This window comes from Paroedura picta, chromosome 2 (genome assembly GCF_049243985.1).
Source record: "Paroedura picta isolate Pp20150507F chromosome 2, Ppicta_v3.0, whole genome shotgun sequence".
Taxonomy (NCBI): Eukaryota; Metazoa; Chordata; class Lepidosauria; order Squamata; family Gekkonidae; genus Paroedura; species Paroedura picta.
In genome coordinates, this window is record NC_135370.1 from 57,258,548 (window position 1) to 57,278,322 (window position 19,775).

Consider the following 19,775-nt stretch of genomic DNA (forward strand, 5'->3'; position numbering starts at 1 on the left):
AACTGCATTAGATTCTTCAGTCAAAGATGGCAGTACAAGAAAGTTTAGGACTTGTTACAGATTTGACAACAAAATCTGTCATGGACCAGCCAAGTCTAGCAGAGCAAAGAGATGCAAAAGATTCCTCTGTGGCAGAGGTGCTGGGCTGGAAACAGAGAGCCTGTTGCCAATCCGTTAACACTTTCCCATTACCAGAGCCTTGGGAATGCCTTCGGAAGAGGGACTTTCAAGTCAGAAGGTGCAGTGTCCACCTAGCAGCACAGGGCAAGAACAGTGAGTGCTTGCAGGAGCAAGATTGAGGCCACTAACATGTGCATGATGCTATACTGATGTTTAACAGCATAGATCTTTAAAGCAGCAGAGAAAGTAGTGGCTGTGTGGAAACAACTTGTTTGTTAGTTGTTGTAGTGGTCTGGATTGGTTTCTTTGTTTTTGACCTTGAACTGTGTCTTGGTAACCTTGTTTTTGGATTTCCCTGTGGACTTTAAGTTGTGAGTGTTATTTCTTCCATCAGGCATACTGCTATACGATGGAGTTTTATTTATACCACCATGTTTGTTTGTGCTGCTTGTGCTTTTTAATTGGGTTTTCATGGGATTTTATTGGGATCTTATGTACTGGAATTGTCTTGTCACCCGCCATGGGCTGGTTTGCTGGGAGTGGCTGGCAATAAGTCCAATAAATCAAATCAATCAAATCCAACCTGTGCCTGAGCCTTGGAATTGTATTTTGATTCCTGATCTTGTGTGCCAGTAAACAAGGTACTATCTATCTTTCAGCGGTAGATCTCCATACAGGGTTGTCAGGGTGAGGACTGGAGATCTCTTAGTAGTACAATGGATTTCCATACTACAGAGATCAGTTCCCTGAGGGAAAATGGCTGCTTTGGAGGGTGGACTCCATTGTATTAATCTCCCAAACTAAAACTTGGAATCCTAGCTCCATACCCAAAAGAGGCATGAGGGTTTTACTTGTTTCCCCCTTCCCATTGAATCTTCCTGACCTGAATAGCTCTTAGTCCACATGAGTCCTGCATCCGTAGGAATAAGCTTTCCCAAGGTTAGAAAGAGCTGCTTGCAGAAGGTAAACATGACTGTCAGCAACTCAAATGGACAGATGGCTGAATCCAACCAGTGTTTTCTGGAAAATGCTGTACTTATTTATTAGACAGGAGGGGGTTGTCTGGTTTAGATGCAGCATTTGATTGTTCTAATGGTGACAAAGTACTTGCCTTTTCAAAGGCTATGAATATCTTATAAACATATTTGTCACATGATGTCTGGGGAAGTCTGAGTCAGCCATGCAGTTTGCTCTGAGTAACTCCTCTGAACCACAAGATCCAGCACCTGCACGCTTAGTCTCCCTCAGCCCAATGACTGTTTTCCTATAAACAAGCTGCCATGAACACTCATACCAGGCTTCCTAAGTGGTGCTAAGGACCTTGTAGTACAAAGACATGCTTTATTAAATGCCTGTTTTGGGGTGGCCATCTTAAGCATTCAATAAAGTGAATGGGCATAAAATTCCAGTGCAAAAGATGGAATGAAATCAGCATGATTATCAGCAAAATAACAGGAACATAAGTTTCAAGACAGGACAGGGCTTAGTTCCCCAAATCTTAACCCTTCGTTTCCCACACACACTCTTCTTATAGTTCAAAAGCAACAGATCAAAACAAAACACAGAAGGGGGGAAATGATCTTACCACCACCATAATAGCAAGTTAACAATTACTTCCAGAGTAATCATTTGCGTTTCCTGACAATCCACTGTCCCCCCTCCCCCCCCAAAAAACACAGGATTTCAGGGACCATTTTGGACCTCTGCTGAAGGGAAAAGAAAGGAAAATAATGCTCCATGAGTGGAACTCCTTGCACCACAGAAATGCTAGGTAAGATCCAATCTTTTCATATGAATGTCCTCAAAGCTGTGATACTGTAAAGTGGCACATTCTAAAGGGACAAATCAATGGGTGAGAGGGAAGGAAACATTCATTTACAAACCTCTAAAGAAGGTTGCTAGTCAGATGAGCGTGTGCGCACCCCATGGGGCTCAGTGCAGGATGGGCTGGAACAAACTAAGAGGCTATCCAAAAGCAATGCATGAATTACTGAACACTGACCCAAGGTGCCAGTACTTTGGCCATGTTCAGTGGAGAATAGATGCATGATGAAGGGGGCTTGGCATATTTGCATAGTAGTAAACAAGATACTGCCCAGGATAGTTTGATCTCATCAGATCTTGGAAGTTAAGCAGGGTCAGCCATGGCCAGTATTTGGATGGAAGACTACCAAGGAAAACCAGGGTTGTGACAGGGCAGCAGGCAATGAACATCTCTTGAAAACCCTATGGGGGCCTCCATTAGTCAGTTCTGACTTGATGTCACTTCCCACCACCAAATAAGAACGGGTGTTTTTTGACAGAAATGAAATGAAAGAGATGTTAACCTACAAGGAAGCATTTGTATCAATGTAAACAGGAAAACCACTCTATTTTGTATCAAAGAACCTTGAAAAATATCCACTATAGTGATAATGATTCCCTCAATAACACAAATATTTCCAAACATTAATTTTTCATTTCTACCAACATGTTTGTGGGGGATTAGACATCGCTTGAAGTCTATGATCAAAGTGACAGAAGTCAGCATCCGTTTCATGGAAACTGAATCTGAGGCTCCGAATGGGAAGGAGAAAGCATGTCCCTTAATTAGCAGTTTAAAGCTCAGCAGTGATCTTGCTAATGCAAATGGAAGTAATCGGTGGCCAAAACCAGAGAGCTCAGAAATCCCCACAGAAACATGATTTATTTTCCCTATTTATGCTATAAGGGATTTCCCAGTCCCATAAAACTCTTGCTAAATTTGCCAAATCCTACCCAATGAAGGCAAGTTACTTTTGCCTTTATCAGCACTTTTCTATGTGCTGTTTTTCTATTTCCTCCTTTTCTTTTTTATTTGTATTGAAATTATTAACACATTTATACCAGGAACAGTATGCAGCAAAATCTATAGGCTTAGGATGGAGTAACTCCGCATAGGATTGCACTGCTGATAGATAAACAACTTGGAAAAGAAACAGAACAAAAATTAATAAAGCAGCAGAATAATGTATTTGGAATATACCTTCTGAACTGCTGTTACAGAATCTGGTCATTTTTGTAGTTAAACTAGGCATAGATTTTTCTTTGAAAAAAACCTGATTGTTGGTATCAGGATAGCATCTCTCTCTCTCTCTCTCTCACACACACACACTTTTTAATCATTGAGTCACAGTTGACTTATGGCAACCACATAGGGTTATCAGGGCAAGAGACATTCAGAGGTGGTTTGCCATTGCCTGCCTCTGTGCCATGACCCTGGTATTCCCGGGTGCTTTCCCGTATGACCCTGCTTAGCCTCCAGAATCTAATGAGATCAGGCTACCCTGTGCTATCTAAGCCAGAGCCTGTTTACTTTTACTGGGTGGCACAGGGGAATTAAACGGCTGATAGCCATAACTGGATCCAAAGGTCTGAATGAGTGGGTAATCTAGGGATGTTCTCTAGCAGGGGCAGTCAACACCTGGCATGTGAGCCAACAATGGTACAGCAGACCAACATCTTCACAGGTAGCTGTCCGGGCTCCCACAGTCCCAGATGAGGGCAGCGTGGGAAATCCCTGAGGCCAACCTCCTGGGTGGGGGAGGGAACCCATGGGGACAGCCTCCACAAGTGCCACACTTACCACCTAGACAATGGCGCTGGGCAACTCCGCTGCACTAATATTGACCCTGTCAAGGCCATGCCTCCCAGCCAGTGTCAGGTAGCCCCAAAGACACCACAAAACCACAGCTGACAGCCCAGGCAGGGACGAGACCAAGGATGAGCAAAGCTCTCAAGGCTAGCTTGGGCAAAGAGGAGGAGAGGGGGCACAAGACAAGCACCCGGCTGTCGGTGCCTGGATCCACAGATGTAAAGGGAATGCCAGCTAGATTCTGGGTCTGGCAGGGCCAGCTGGGGGGAATTGGGGGAGCCAGTGGAGGGAACTGTATGGGTGGCTTGGAGAAATAAAGGAGGACTCCAGAACCCAGACCAGAGAGGGTACCTGCCAGACTCCAGAGCTGTGTGTGAGAGAGAGAACAAAAAGGAGCTGAAGGAGAGGCAAAGGAAGCCCAGCAATGGCAACCCTCTCCCCTGTCACACCTGAAGTCTGAGGGGAGTCCTGCAGGGTGGTTCGGTGACAGCTGAGGGTGCGAGGGGTCCCCAAAAGATGTCTGACAGTAGCTGTTACCTTTTTTCCCCCTGGCCTACTGCAGGAATATAATTAAGAAACTTCTGTGCAAAATAATATAAAATTCATATAATCTAATCAGGAAATAATCCTTGATCTTCAAAAACGTATGACATGGATTTAGAACGTTCGTGAAAGTCGGGGAGAGGGTGTGTTTAGCAAAGCCTGTTTTTATTTTCTGGGAACAACTGTCTATCAGCATTCCAAAGCAAACTGCTGTCACCACTACCGAAAAGGCTGCCCATGGATGGGGGGGAATATTTTTTCTTGGCACCGGATCCGTCACAGACTTTTTCAAAGTTCCTCACCAGTGACAGATTCCATTGGAAGAATATCAGACAACTTTTGTTATGAATGGGGGAAAAGGAGTGAAAATTGGCTAACATCTCCTGAAAGGATTAGATAACGGCATTTTCTAAGGGAGAGGGGAGAGAGAACGCACAAACTATCCTGTCTGATTTCTCAGACTTGAGCAGATGAAAACTTTTGGCACAGAGCTGTAAACAACACTGACAGCATGTGCTCTTGGTCTGTTTGTGAAACAAGCGGGGCGGGGGGAGGGGAGGGGACTGAGCCGGGAGCGCTGTGCAAACAGAAGGAGGAAGGCAGGGAACTCCAACAAAAAATCCCCTCTGTTCCAGTTAATGGCAATTTGTTTTCAGTGGAGCTGCTGCTGAGATTCACTTACAAACGGAGCCTGGTTATCTCTTGTCCCTTGATGAGTGACAATGCTGGGCAAACTCTCTGAATGTGCCCCCAGCCTCTTATTTAAAAGAAAAAAAGAAAAAGAAAACATCATACTTTCTTCTGGAAGGGTGAAGCAGAAAAGACCTAACTGAGCTGCTTAGCCTGCAAACAGTAAAAGGGGGTCATGAAGGACGGCTCGCCTGTTAAGGAAGCTCTGTGGTGGAAAGGAAAGTGGTTGGGCCCTGAGCCACAGGAAGAGCCTGGCTGTGCTGGGGGCTCACCTCTCCCCCTCCCCCCAAAAGAAGAAAAATGCTTCTCCTTGCTTATTGCACTCCTCAATTGAAAGGAGTCTCTAGTTTCAAATTGCCCATTTATAGCACAGCTGAGGAGCTGGTGGGGGGGGGGGAAATGATATATTAAAAATGGTCCTGCGTGGGCATACTGCCAGTACTAGCAGGGAAGACCTGGGTGGCATCTGCCAGATCCACGTGACAAGTGAATCCTGAGGATGGGCCGTACAGATCAGCAACACAGGTGCTGTGAAGGCTCTGTCATGCCATCACTTGCTCAAACCCAGTTGAAGATAGTGGGCAAGCACTGCTTAAATTCTCAAAAAGAATTCTTGGGAGAATGGACGGATCACAATCAGGTCACCAAACTGTCCCGTGGCAGGACACTCTTGAATCAAGGACCATGCCATGCCCTGGATTGAATGAGCCTCCATAGATTTAATTGTTTAGCCTTCAGAATCCAGATTGTTGGGACGAATTTGTCTCTTGGCTGTCATCAAAAAGCAAAAGTCATCGATACCACATCGACCCTTCCAGCTCCAAGGGGAAGACCCTATGCACCCAAGCTGGATTAATTGCCCAAATGCCTCTCACAATGCATTAGTGTACCCTGTGCACAAGCTCCTCCTAAGCCTGCCAACCCTTAATGTGTTTCTCCACTGCAGCATATGGTAGGATCATTATTTAAAGACTATTTCTAAGCAGCATGCCTCTCTCCCAGAGAAGCCAGTGAAGGAATTAGAACAGAAGACCCATCTGCTTGCCTCTATTGACTCCTCTACCAAAGCCTCAACTCTCCATTCGGTGCCGCATTCTAAATATCACAGGCCTTTTTTTTTTGTATTGTTTTTGTAACTCAAAGCAAACAACAGGAAGGTGATTTCCTTGGATCCAAATTGATCTTCCAGTTCTTGTCAGGGAGAAGAATCAAAGGAACAAACAGCTGTGAAGCAGCTTCATTCACTGCACAGGGATGCCAATGCGACGTCACACACGCTGATCTGTAACCGGTCTTTCCTCTCTTTGTTTAAGTAGCCCTCGATTCGTTGCACAATGTAGAAACTACACCTTTAAAAACTCAGCCTCTTAAAATGTACAGATGATCCTTTTTATTAGCTGGCTCTCCCCCACCCCCCATCCCTCTCACGCACAAACACAAATAAACAGAACTCTTGGTTGAATTTTTATTTCAATTAGGTTAATCCAAGCGTGTAAGCTGTAAAGAGAGATATCAAAGGGTTGCCCCGTATGGTGCCTCTTGGTAAAATAATCAGCTTTGATGTTGTTCTTTTGATAGCCCACAGAACTCTGAGTCTTCCCTAAGAAGTGGCTCTATTGCATTTGCTGCCATTGGACACGGTCTGACCAATTTAGGAAAATTTCCCTTCCCTCCATCTGTAAAGGCCTATTGCTATGCAGCGACTTTTATTGACATTCAGCTTTTAAATGCTTCTCCAACCTGACCGATACTGAAAACAAAGACGTGAATCTGGGGAAACACATGAAACTTAAAAGGCAGTGCAGAGTTGACATTAAAACAATGAAAATAAAGGAATCGAACGGTCAGATCTCTGAGCAGGGATAGCTCCCAGCTGTACCCAAACTCAAGTGTCAGTAGCCACATCTGTTCTATTAATTTGAATCCCCAAAATGAAAGGCATCTTTCTAGGCACTCTGACACTTGTCTAGGGAGAGAGGAATTAGGGGGACACAATTCCAGGGGTATCAAGATGTCCTGGATACATGGAGATGTGCGACTATACCATCAGCAGGCCTTTTACTGAGTACAACAGGATCTATTTCTTTATTTAGAACAGCTGTATTCCACTCTTCATCTTCAAAAAAATGTTCCTGGAAATGTGCATTATTCTCTCCTCCATTTTAATCCTCACAGCATCCCTTCAAGGTGGGTTAAACTAAGCGGGAATGACGACACTTAGGTAAGCAGGTTAACTTCATGGCAGAGTGAAGACTCTGAACCTGTCTCTCCCTGGTCCTATCCTGGCATTCTAAGGAAGTATCACTATGTTCTGGTCTCTGTATTACACTATTCATAGGGTGCCAGAATTTGACAATCTCTGAGCCTAATAGAACCCATGCAGACATCCAGAACCTGTCCTGAAACCAGGAGATCATGGCACTATCTAGCACAGGGGTAGTCAAACTGCGGCCCTCCAGATGTCCATGGACTACAATTCCCAGGAGCCCCCTGCCAGCGAACGCTGGCAGGGGGCTCCTGGGAATTGTAGTCCATGGACATCTGGAGGGCCGCAGTTTGACTACCCCTGATCTAGCACGTACTCTGAAACTACAGCTATGGAAAACTCTCAGACCCTACTGAATCCTTGAGAAATACTTCTTGATCCAGGTCTGAGTAGTTCACCAGCCTAAATCACTGGCTGAAACTGGGCAGAATCCATCCTTAGCTGGAGAAGTGCCATTTAGCAGAATAGGATCTCCCTACTCTCAAACCTGCTACAGTCTGGAAGCCAAGGTCCTGGCATAAATGCTACTAGTACAAGGGCGTCTGAGGATTTCTTCTGAAGTGCCCGGCCACTATTCACTTGCTGTATGAAAACTGCTGACTAGAACTGTCCGAGCTTCTCTGTGGACAGCTCCCCTACCATTCAGCAATTGTGTTCTTGTACCTAGTCCAGTTCTAGGCTGCCTTCTGCTGCTGGACAGCTCCCTGGTCTTCCAAGCTGGCTTGTCCACTATTGTGACTGCAAGAAGTTGGCAACGGTTGTTGAGAGAGGCCACACAAACAGTCCTGAACTCATAGGACACGTAGTGGAATATAATGGTGAGAAAGAGAATGGGTGAGGGATGCGGGGGGGGGGTGACCCACTATCCTATTCATTCTAGCAGCAAGTTATTTGTCTTCATGTGAAGTCTGGATACTGTGAGACGTGAGTGGTTCCCAGAGGGAAATTTTTGTTTGAGGCTTGTAGTGGCTTTCCACCGTCCTGTGGCATATGCTGTTGCATTTGCACAGAGGTTAACACAACTAGGAGGAGAAGAGAAAGAAATTTCACAAATCATGTCCCAATTGGAATTTCTATTTAAAACAACAACAATCCTTGCCTTGTTATGTGAAGAATGAGTGGAATCAAAGGAAATGAAAAGGGAATGTGAGGTACGTTACTCTTTGTGAGATATGTTACCCTTTTAAGAATATTTGCTCTTTTGTTGTTTGGATTTGTTTTGCTTTGTTTGATTTGCTCCCCGACCTAATAGATTATGTATTTTGCTCTTGGTGAGATTACTGTAATGTGCTCCTTTGAAGACTTCTGAGAAACTTCAACAGGCCCCAAATGCTGCAATTTGGCTGCTGACAGAAGCTTACCACTGTGAACATCTACCTCCTCTGCTACAAGTTGTGAGTGCCAGTTTTGACTCTTTAAAGCCCTAAACAATTTGAGTGAATGGTGTTGGGGGGCATGTCTGCTTTCATATGAACCAGCTCATACACTGAGATCATTCTTAAGGCGTTTCTCTGGGTTCACTTGTCACATAAATTACAGTGGATGATGACCATGGGAAAGGTATTTTCATAAGTGGTGCCATGCCTCTGGAGAGCCAGTTTGGTGTAGTGGTTAGGAGTGTGGACTTCTAATCTGGCATGCCGGGTTCGATTCTGCACTCCCCCACATGCAGCCAACTGGGTGACCCTGGACTCGCCACAGCACTGATAAAGCTGTTCTGACCAAGTAGTGATATCAGGGCTGTCTCAGCCTCACCCACCTCACAGGGTATCTGTTGTGGAAAGAGGAAAGGGAAGGCGACTGTAAGCCGCTTTGAGACTCCTTCGGGTAGAGAAAAGCGGCATATAAGAGCCAATTCTTCTCCTTCTTCCTATGAAATATGAAATCATCACTATCATTAAACGTAAAAAGATCAAGTTGACGACTCACTCTGTACCTGATTGGCCCACCTTAGGGGTATGCAATCAATTTAGAGAGAGAGCAATCTACCTGTGAAGGCCAATCAGATCTAATTACATGAAGGCAACTCACTCCCTACTTGATTTGCCCATTCTGCCAATGAGGGGCAATAAGTTCAAATAACACCCTGCCAATGAGGGCCAATCAGCTCAAATTGCATGCAGCTAACTCACTCCCTACCTGATTAGCCCCCCCCCCAAAAAAAATTCCCTCAATGGGAGATGGCCTTCAGCCAGGAATGGCCTGCCCTGGTGGTTTAGCCCCAGTCAGGAGGAAGCCCTTGGCCAGGAAGGGTTTATAAGGGGGTCAGCTCTCCAGCTCCAAATTCCTGCCAGTTTCAGAGGTTTGATGGGTAGAAGAGGAGCCAGTTTCAGAACATGCCCTGCTGCCAGTAAGTGGTCCTAGTTCGTCTTTCAACTCAGAGGGCATGGGGGGGGGGAGCTGGGGCAGCTTCTGCACTCCTTGGGGGGGGGGGGGCTGGGGGAGGCCCAGAAACAGCTTCCTGCTGGCCCTCTGGAAGTCAAGGCAGCCTGAAAAAGACTCTACTCTGGCAATGTTTACTCATGAGTAAGTCCTGTGAGGTTTTCAATTTGCACTCTGAGAAAGGAGGAATGCTTTGGGGGTAGCCATCACAGGCAATCGCAGCAGGGAAAATAATGCTGATGTGGGTGGGACTGGGAAGATGTAGACTTTCCTTTTCTATATGCATGCCACCTTGGTCTTGCTGCAGTCTTTCCAAGACAATCCCCAAAAGCAAATTTGTGACCAATAGCATGGAAGTTGGGGAAACTATAGATGGGGCACAGAAGCACCACACGGCCATGGAGATGTGTGGAGGAGGGGAAGACACTGTTTCCCAGTACTACCTTCCCAATAGAAAAACAGTTGGCTTTTATACGTTGTTTTTCACTGCTCAAAGGAGTCTCAGGGTGGCTTATAATAGCCTTCTCTTCTTCTCCCCAAAACAGTCATCCTGTGAGGTAGGTGAGGCTGAGAGAGCTCTGAGAGAAACTGCTCTGTGAGAATAGTTTCTAACAGAACTGTGACTAGCTCAAGGTCACCCAGCATATGGAGGAACAGGGAATCAAATCCAGCTTGCCACATTAGAAGCAGCTGCTAACAGGTGCATCCCAGGTGCAGGTAATCAAGTAGTGCTTAAAGAGCCATACACCTTATCTAGTTACAAGAAAAAGGAAAGATCCCATGTAGAGTTCAAATCCTTTAGTAGTAGTGTCTAATGTGAACATATAAAATCATTATAAAAATCTCTGAGCTATGTCTACTCTCTGGTGTTATCAGGGTATAATTTCTTCAATGCCAAAAAAATACAAGATCTTCCAGTGAATGTATTTTAATCCAGAAGTCTTTCAAATTATTTCCCATGGGGCAAGCATAACAAAATGCCTTGGTCTATAAAGAATAATCTTATTGGAATAGGGCCTGTGGTATATTGATATATTTGCTTCTGGATTGAATTGTTAACCTGCTGATAAATTTCAAAGAACCCAACCACCCAGCTGTCTTGGACAACATATATCACATATATACCCCCTCTAATTCCACCCTCGCGTTGAAGCCACTGAAGCCAACAATTTTTCCACAAGCAAAATGATCAAAGCACAGAAATCACCGGTGAAAAACGTGCCAGTGGATCCAAGCCAATAGGATCAGGGTATGTTGATTTTTAAAAACTGAGGGTGCCACTACTGTTAAAATCCTTCGCACACCTACGTGGAGAGATTTCACTATACTCAGGAAGACTTTCTTCCAAGAGCCTACTTAGCATTGGGCTGAAAGCTGTCTGTGCCCTCCACCCTGTTAAGCATGACTGAAGAGCTTTCGTTAAGAATTTCCTTCTTTTCTGAATTCATGCACTATTCAACTATTCAAGCTATTTCAGCACTGTTTTGTATATGTGGTATGCCTGGCAAAACTGATAAGAGAACTTTAAAGGTCAAGCCTAGATTAGGAAAGTAAACTGCATTTCCTCTGGAGTAAGAATTGCTAGTACTCCCACCAATCCATAATAGTTTGTGTGTGTGTGTATAAATTTTTTTCTTTCATCAAACCCGGAGATTATTTCTCAGGACTACAGACTGGAAGAGAAAGCTGACCTTCAGGTGCACCTCTCCTCTGATGGACAACTTGCACGGTTCATGTCCTGGGCATTGCAAGGGAAACTGCATTTTGCACATACCACTGAACTGCAAAGAATTCAAATGGGATGCCTTATGAGTAGCCAGGAAGTTTTTATCTAGTTTTGCATTGAACTAGAATATGTCATGTGTTTGGAGGGTCATTTGAGCCAAAAAGGATTTGCTTCTCCTCGCTACCTGATAGAGTAGCGCTGCAATAATAGCATTCTGCGGCTAGCTCCAGTTTACCCAGGGAAATCTGGCTCTCTCATGAGAATAATGCAAAATCAAATGCTTTCAATCGCCAGCTCCATTGCACAGTTTCAATTTTAGGCTTCTCTTTCTGTTATATTGGGCAAGAGATTTCCATTCTGTTTATGTGACCCTCTGAATCAATCCCCATCAATCCAGGTTATAATAGCTCACCTTTCATTATGCCAAATTTACAAACCCAGCAGTCAAACAGCCTGATCTAGCAGATTTGTACTCAGAAGTAATTCTGTGTTCAATGTCAATGGGACAGCCCCAGGCAAATAGAACTGCAACTTTATAAGGAACAGAATTGGGTCTAGGACCGAATGCTTTACTAAGTGCTTGAAAGATTTATCTCGCCTTTCTTCCGGTTTGCTGAGGGCAGCGTGTATGGTACTCCCATCCTCTTGGATACTCGCAACCACTCTGTGAGGTGGATTAGGCTAAAAGAGAGTGATTGGCCTAAGGTCATCTAGGAAATGTCATGACTGGGTACACACTGGGACTCGGCCTGTAGTCCAACACTCTCACCAGAGGCGGGAGCAGACATGCACATTACATTGGACAGCATGGACTATTCCTATTGCCTGACTGTTTAGATTGATAGCCTGCCCCTCTTGAAGGCATGAAACTGGGGAAAGCATCAAGTAAAAACATTAATCAAACCTCTTTGCTGTTGCACACTGGGTCACCCACCTCACTTCTAAATCAGCCCACCAATTCCCTTCAGCTGCCACTACAGAAAATCTCTTGGCATGTGTGCGCATCACGCACACATGCACACAAACACACACACACACACACACACACACACTAATTTATATGAGAGACACACAAGGCTTGGCCTTAAGGGTTATATTCCATTCTCATTTCTTCCCACCTATCTGGCTCCCCCCCCCCCCCCGGAGCTCTCTCCAGACAAAGGCCATTTCCCTGACTTCTCCTCTCGCCTTACGAGAGGAGTTGGGGCTGCTCCCAGACATGTACCCAGCCTCTCTCCAGAAGGCCTTCCTTCAGTCAGCGTTAGCACAAAGCCACCATTCGAGGGACAGCCATGTACCTCTACCCCGACATCCATGAGATTGAAAGCTTCTGTCTGCATAGCTGCATTGCTAATTATCCCCCGTCCCCATTCAGCTTTCCCCTCCCCTTTCTTCGTGCCAAACCCGTCTGAATTGGTGAGCTCATTATTTCCCTCCCTCCTCTTTTCTCACCCTCTGTTCCCCTCTTTGCCCCTCTGTGGGCTTCAATGGGCTCCTGCAGTTACTCAGGCAGACAGCATTCCGTTGCCAGGCAACTCTCAGAAAAGGGAGCCAATGCCACTGGCGGCAGAGCAGGCCCGGCTGCTCCGGGAAGGCTACGGCCTCATTTTTGTCTCCCCTGAATAAGATGCAAGAGGAAACTTCTCCAATGTGGTCGGTGAAGAGTGCTGAATGATTTGCGTTGTTACACTGTTGGCTGGCTTCCTCCCTCCCATCCTCCTGACGAGTGTCTCTCGTCCTAACTCCAAGGCCCCCCTGAAATCATGCACCCCTCATCCACTTGCCAGTGTCTGGAATTGCTCGCTGGACCTTGCAAATGAGAGCCAGTTGGGAGGTAGCAAGTGCCTGAAGCCATGGAACATATCCTTAACCCTGCTGAAGATAGGGAGATGGGAAGTAGGATTGCCAGCTTCCAGGTGGGAAAGTCCTAGAGATTTACAAGGGGCTCCTAGGAGAAGACCCTTTATGGATCGTGTCTTAAGTGTAGATCTTTTATGGAAATGATTTTTTTTTGCATTTGTTTGTTTTGCCTCCACCCCACCCCTCCCCCATCCTTTTCTGTTTTCTGTCTTCCCCAGGGCAATCCTATCATGCCATTAGCCCCTGGGCTTAGACTGGGGTTGCTATGCATACAATTGCAAAGTGAGTGGACTTCATGAGCTAAAGCCCTCTTTTTCTTTTGCAGACAACTGACTTTCTCCCTAGCTCCCAACCTTCCATTTTGAAAATGATATAAAGAAAAGGGGTATAAATTGCTGCTGATTTTATGGTTTGAATACTACCCTCATTTTTCTTTGAGGCAGGAATCACAACATAGTGAGGCTTCATTGATCTCAGATCTGCACAAATTGCATCTTCAGTACACAATTATGCCATGAGTAAATGCCACGATCCGTTGATTTAGCCTTCTGGAGACGGAAGGATAAGCTGCCTGTCTCTGAGAAAGCAATTCAATGCACGTTTACTTAGCAGGAAGGGCCAAGCTAGGTGAGGTACAGCAGATGTATGAGCAGCCTCCAAGTGACAGCATATTTTTTAACTGGACTATAGCTGTGGGAATAGCAGTGACCACAAATTCTGTTGGAGCAGGAGTGAGGAGAGGCTGGCTTCTCTTTCTGCGTCAAACCGGCCCTAGTCAGTTGCTTTGCCACTCACAAGAGATAAGGGATGGCGTGTTTGTCTCTTTAGTCTTAGTCTTATTACGCCATCATGGCTACTTCTTTTGTTTGTGGATTTTAACGGGGGGGGGGGGGAGAATGTTGTTGCAGACTGCAGTTTTACTGTTTGCATTACGGCGTTTGTAATTTGTTCGCTGCCCGGGTGGAGAGAAGGAGCACTATTTTCCCAAAGAAAGGATAAAATCATTACAACAAACAAATAAAGCTCACACTCCATACAGTAAAACACCTCGCGGAAGGAAAATCTCGGTCTTGTTTGCAGTCCTCAAATGGATAACCCCCCACTGCACCCATTCAATAGCTGCTGCTAGTGCTGTCTCAGGGTTTCTGTACGTAACAGTTTCAGGCTAAGCCTGCATAGCAAAAACAAGGGAGGAACGGGGGGGGGGGGGACGGCTTGCAAAGCAGCATAAAAGTCCCAGCCCCCCTGACCAGATTTTTATTTATTTTTATTTATTTAGATTTATATACCGCTCTCCCCGAAGGCTCAGGGCTCATATATGCCATTGGCCTTCCTATTATTTTAAAGATGATGCTGCAGTTTCAGCTTGCTGCCAGCCTGCAACAAGTGAAGTAATACTCCAGTGTGCACACAGCTGTCTTCCAAGGGAAACGGACTAATCCTAGTGCATTTCCTTTCTTCAACCGGTGTGTCAAGAGGAGCCGGTGAGGATTAGAGAAAAACTGGGTAGTGTTTGTTCATTTCCCTCCATCTGGGGGCCTTTTGCTGCTGGAAAAGGAAACTGGCTAAGAGGGCAGGATTCTCGTCAATTTCCTTTTGCCAATAGCTGGAAGCTGTATTCCGTTCTCCATGACACCTGTGCCTTTCCCCGACTTTAAGGACGTCGCTTTTGGAGCACAAGAACATCAGCTTGGCTTTCTCTGAGAAGGAAAAAAGTTATTAAATGTCATTGCACAGGACTTCATAACTGTCTCCTGCTAGTACCCTGCCAACACACACAGGACCAGTGTCAGGGGTCAGCATCTCTGGGCAGCTGCCATATCCCCAGGGCCTGGGGGGGAGAGAGCTCTGCCATCTCATGACTGATAGGCTTAAAAGGGCACAAAAGAATCACACTCCACTACTCCCTTATGTGCTAGCTCCACAGAAAAAGGACTATCATCCCATTGCCTGTGGGAGAGGCGCACTAGGAGCCTTGGGACTATGCCTGTATATGCTGCCCATATGGAGGATGCGTAAAGGAATGTGAAAGAGCCCCCGTAACCAGGTGTCCCTTCCAGCGGAGAATCTTGAGGCAGCAGCAAAGTGCTGTTCTTTCACACTCCTTTTAAACCCAATCAGTTTGGGTAGGGCTTAAAGAAGTGCAAAATATGTTACCTGGCTGTGAGGGTTTCCAACTTTCCTTCCTCCCGGCTTGCCTGGAGGGTGGTCTAGAAATCAAAAAGTGAAAGAACGAACAAATGAAGGAACGAAAGAAAGGAAGAAAGGCCTGAAGATTTGGTAATAGCCTGGGAGTAGATTTCAGCATTGAGTTCAGATCCTGTCACTGCCATGAAGCATTTTGTAGTGCCTTGGGCCAGCAAGATTCACCCTAACCAATCGCACAGAGTTGTAGTGAAGATACAATGAGGTGAGCAGAACCATGCATGACACCCTGGGAACCTTGAGGGCTGATGTGATCCAGTGGTTAAAGTTTCAGACCTGGACCCAGGCCTGAATCTTCTGATCTCCTATGGAAGCCTGGCAGATGACCTTGGGCCCATCACAATCTCTCAGCCCAGCCTAGCCTTACAAGCTTGTTGTTGTTGTGAAGCAGAAGAGGGGGAATAATGTGAAAAGCTCCACTGAGTCCCATGTCAGGCAGAAAAGTGCGATCTAGATTTTAAAAAATAAGCATCAAGACATACTACAGAGAGATGTTAAAGGCCCTTGGAGGAGGCCTCTGCCCTCCTTGTAAAGGAAATGTGTGATTGTTGCAAAGGGCCATGCAAGCCCAGCTAATGCCTGTGGGGCTTGGATGAGCATGAGGAATTAATATGTGACTTCCTCCTTCAGCAGAGGGGGGGGGGCTGTGTGTAAGAATGTATGCCCATGATCTTGTGTATGTGTGTGCATGTACAAGGGAGCTCCCGGGGGTCATCTTGCCCAACCACAACCCCTCACCTGGAGCCAGTCCTGACTGCAAGTTGTCACAATAATATAACAAAATGCATATGGGCAAAGTAAGGCATTTATGGCCAAAGGCAGTAAAGGTGAACATCAATTTGGGTGGACTGAATTTTGTAAAAGAAAGAAGTTGAAACAAAGGCCAACTATGTGACAAAGTTAGATTTCAGGAGTAACCGGCTTGAATCAGCAGAAAACAGCTTGAGTCCAGGGGCACCTTTAAGACCAACGACATTTTATTCAAGAAGAAGTGTGTGTGTGTGCACACAAAAACTTATATAATGTGAATAAAACTTTGTTGGCTGTAAAGGTGCCACTGGGCTCAAAATCTATAATGTGATAAAAAGAAACAGCCACATTGAAAAGAAATGTTAATGATCAAAAACAGCCCGAAATACTGTCTACATTGCAACCAACATCTACGGGTTCTAGTGGAAAGCATTAGGACAGGAGAGCAGTCAACACTGCTTGATGCATGAGACTGGCCTGTGGGGAATACAGAAGATGCATAGATTGACAGCAAGACTAGATGTTATCTCAGCAAAGGCACAGTCCCATGCCCAAAGATGATTGGGTATACAGGGCAGATCTGGAAGGAAGGGTGTATGCTCTTCCTGGACTATAAATGCATTTGGTCCAAATGGTTGCACTTCTGTTCATGAAGCTTGGCCAAGAAATAAAATCAAAAGGATTACGTGTGCTTGGAGCAGTGCAGCAGCATGCGTTCAAGATGCCTAAACGGATCACAGAGTGATATATAGCTTGTTCAGTGCAGAAGAGGTCACCTGTCGGGTCAAAGACATGAGGTCAGGGTAGAGCAGTGCTGGGGCTTGAGGATCCTTGGTTCATTTCCTTAAAATTATTGATTTTTTGCATGCTACTGCCATAACATCCGCAGCAGTCCACAAAGCACTGAATCTCTAAATTAAGGTCGCACCGGGATAATGTCTTTTGAAGTTACAGAGGCTCAGAATGTGGAAGCTGTGAGCCTTACCTTGGAAATCAGCACCCAGGTTCTCTTGAAGAAAATCTATTGCTTGACTCCATCTGGGGGCAATGAAATCATTTATTTGCAGTTCCTCCTCAGCAGCAGCAATGGTCCAAAGGGGATGAAAGAGCTCAGAAGGCAAACAACGAGACAAGAATTTATTGGTTGATTGATTGTTCGGCTTCTATACTGCCACTCCCAAAGACTTGTGGCAGTTTACAACTGAATATAACCCCACAAAACAATGTTAAAATTCCCAATTAAAACTCCCCCAGCAGCAACAACTCCCTCCTCCTCCCGGCTCAACAGACCATCTCTCCACAGACCAGGAGAGATCTTCTTAGGGGGAGCCTGATGACCTCAGTGGGGGGCCCAGATCTTCCAAGGCCTGGCCTCAACCAAAAACCTGGCAGAAGATCCTGCAGGCCCAGAGGAACTGTGAAAGCCCCAACAGGGCCTGCAGCTCTCCTAGACCAAAAGGATCCAGGACCAAAAGGGCCCTGGTCGAGGCCAGGCGAACCTCCCTCAGGCCGGGGACCTCCAACAGATTCCTACTCACACAGCCTAAAACCCTGCAGGGGGCATAAGACAGGTAGTCCCACAAGTATTTGGGGACCAGACAGCATATGGTCTTAAAGGTTAACACCAGAACCTTGAACTAGATTTGAGCCACAACAGAAACCAATGCAGCTGCCTCAGCACAGGCTGGATGTGGGCCCTCCAGGATGTTCCTATGAGGAGGACCCTAGCAGCTGCATTTTGCACTAGCGGCAATTTCTGGGTCAGTGACAGGGGTTGGCCCTGCCTAGAGCGAGTTACAGAAGTCTAGTCTGGAGGTGGCCATTGCATGGATGACCGTGGCCAAGCAATCTGAGGACAGATAAGGCGCTAGTAGCTTCGCCTGACATAGATGGAAAAACGCCGTGCATGCTACTCCCATGACCTGGGCCTCCATAGATAAGGAGGCATCCAGAACCACTCCCAAGTTCCTGGCCAAGGGCGAGATCTTAAGTTGCACCAAAGCCAAGGTGGGAAGGCACATTTCCTCAACTGCCACCTTCCTGCCCAGCCACAGGACCTCCTTTTTGGTGGGATTGAGTTTCAGGCGACTCTGCTCATCGAGCCATGGCTTCCAAACATCTGGCCATGTAACAGGTTATCTTCTTCTCTTTTTATGGCCTTTTATGAGAGCCAGTTTGGTGTAGTAGTTAGGAGTGCAGACTTCTAATCTGGCATGCCGAGTTTGATTCTGCACTCCCCCACATGCAGCCAGCTGGGTGACCTTGGGCTCGCCACAGCACTGATAAAACTGTTCTGACCGAGCAGGAATATCAGGGCTCTCTCAGCCTCACCCACCTCACAGGGTGTCTGTTGTGGGGAGAGGAAAGGGAAGGCGACTGTAAGCTGCTTTGAGCCTCCTTCGGGTAGGGAAAAGTGGCATATAAGAACCAACTCTTCTTCTTCTTCTTTTTCCTACTGGATTTTACAGCCATACATCTCAGAGTTAACCTAAGTGAAGCCTAGAAGTCAGCAAGATTTTCCTCAAGGCCTTAAAACACACACAAATGCACACTTACACTCTCCAAATGGCTGCATCACAAACTTGGAGCATTTCATGCAATGCAAAAGTCACAAACATCACCTAGACACACATTTGCGCTCACATGGTGCTTTATTGATGCTCTACAAACACAGCCACCCAAAAGCACGTAGGTGATGATAGGACCACTAATACCCCAGATCCTCAGCTGTGACCCTAGAAAGAGAACAAGCTGCTTCTGCTTTATTGTTCTTTCAGTGGAAGAAAAAAATGTAAAGGCAATTCAAGCTGCAAGGCTTAACAACACAGTCTAAAGCAGAGCTATACACTTCTAAGCCCACTGAGAGTTTGCTTATGCATGCTACTTGGTATATTATTAGATTGTCAAGTATGGCTACGTTCTTTTCTATTGCCCAGGCCTGAGTGTTCTGTATCAAACCCCGATCTCTTGCAAACAGAATTCAACAGCAGCTGTCCTTTCTGTCCAGGGCTCATGGCTCTAACTTGGACGTAGACACTGTCAGACACTTTTGGGCCTGCCATAAAGCCACAAAGTCTGCCAAAGAAACCTATGCCGCTTTGAATAGGCAGAGAGATAAGGAAGGCAGGGAAAAGGCCAGCGAGTTATATGTTCATTCTTCCTCAAAGGGCTCCAGGCCCAAGCCCTTCCTTCTCCTGCAGCAAACAAGGCCTCTACAGGAAGGAATCGGTCAACACTTCTAGATAATATCAAAAAGCAAATAAACCCCAGAAACAAAGGCACCTTACAACTGAGATCTCTGTAGCCGGGGCAGATTTATTAAGCCTCTCCCCATTCACTCACAGTAGGGCCCCAAATAGCATTTGGGTGCTTACCAAACTTGCTTTTATTCATGTTTTGCAGTAATAGTTTTAGTTTTGTTTTATTTCTTGCTAAGGTTTAACTTAGACACAAGCTACGTGTTACAGGATGGTGCAGCCCAACTCCCTAGCAATACGTAGTTAGGGGAAAGTGCGATATGATGTCACTGTACCACCATATCCTTGCTTCTCATCCACCACTGCCCTTCCTTGCAGTGGTTAACAAAGGAGCCCAAATCATGTAATTGGTGCTTTTAATTA

The 19,775-nt window shown here is 45.9% G+C and overlaps 1 protein-coding gene across 4 annotated transcripts in view; it reads right to left on the reverse strand.

Moving 5' to 3' along the window:
* The window catches only part of LOC143829398 (uncharacterized), a 79,831-nt gene that overhangs the window by 16,236 nt on the left and 43,820 nt on the right, over positions 1-19,775 (reverse strand). Inside the window, exons 4-6 of one of the 4 annotated variants that reach the window (XM_077320198.1) lie at positions 17,141-17,264; positions 15,358-15,410; positions 13,626-13,777 (exon numbers count right to left, since the gene is read on the reverse strand). In XM_077320198.1, coding sequence (XP_077176313.1) covers positions 13,697-13,777; positions 15,358-15,410; positions 17,141-17,264 — 258 coding nt within the window. In that variant the 3' untranslated portion in view covers positions 13,626-13,696. Of the gene's footprint in view, positions 1-13,625; positions 13,778-14,197; positions 14,901-15,357; positions 15,411-17,140; positions 17,265-17,739; positions 18,891-19,775 lie in introns of those variants that run through there. The other 3 variants (XM_077320201.1, XM_077320200.1, XR_013228147.1) reach the window with 3 other exon arrangements.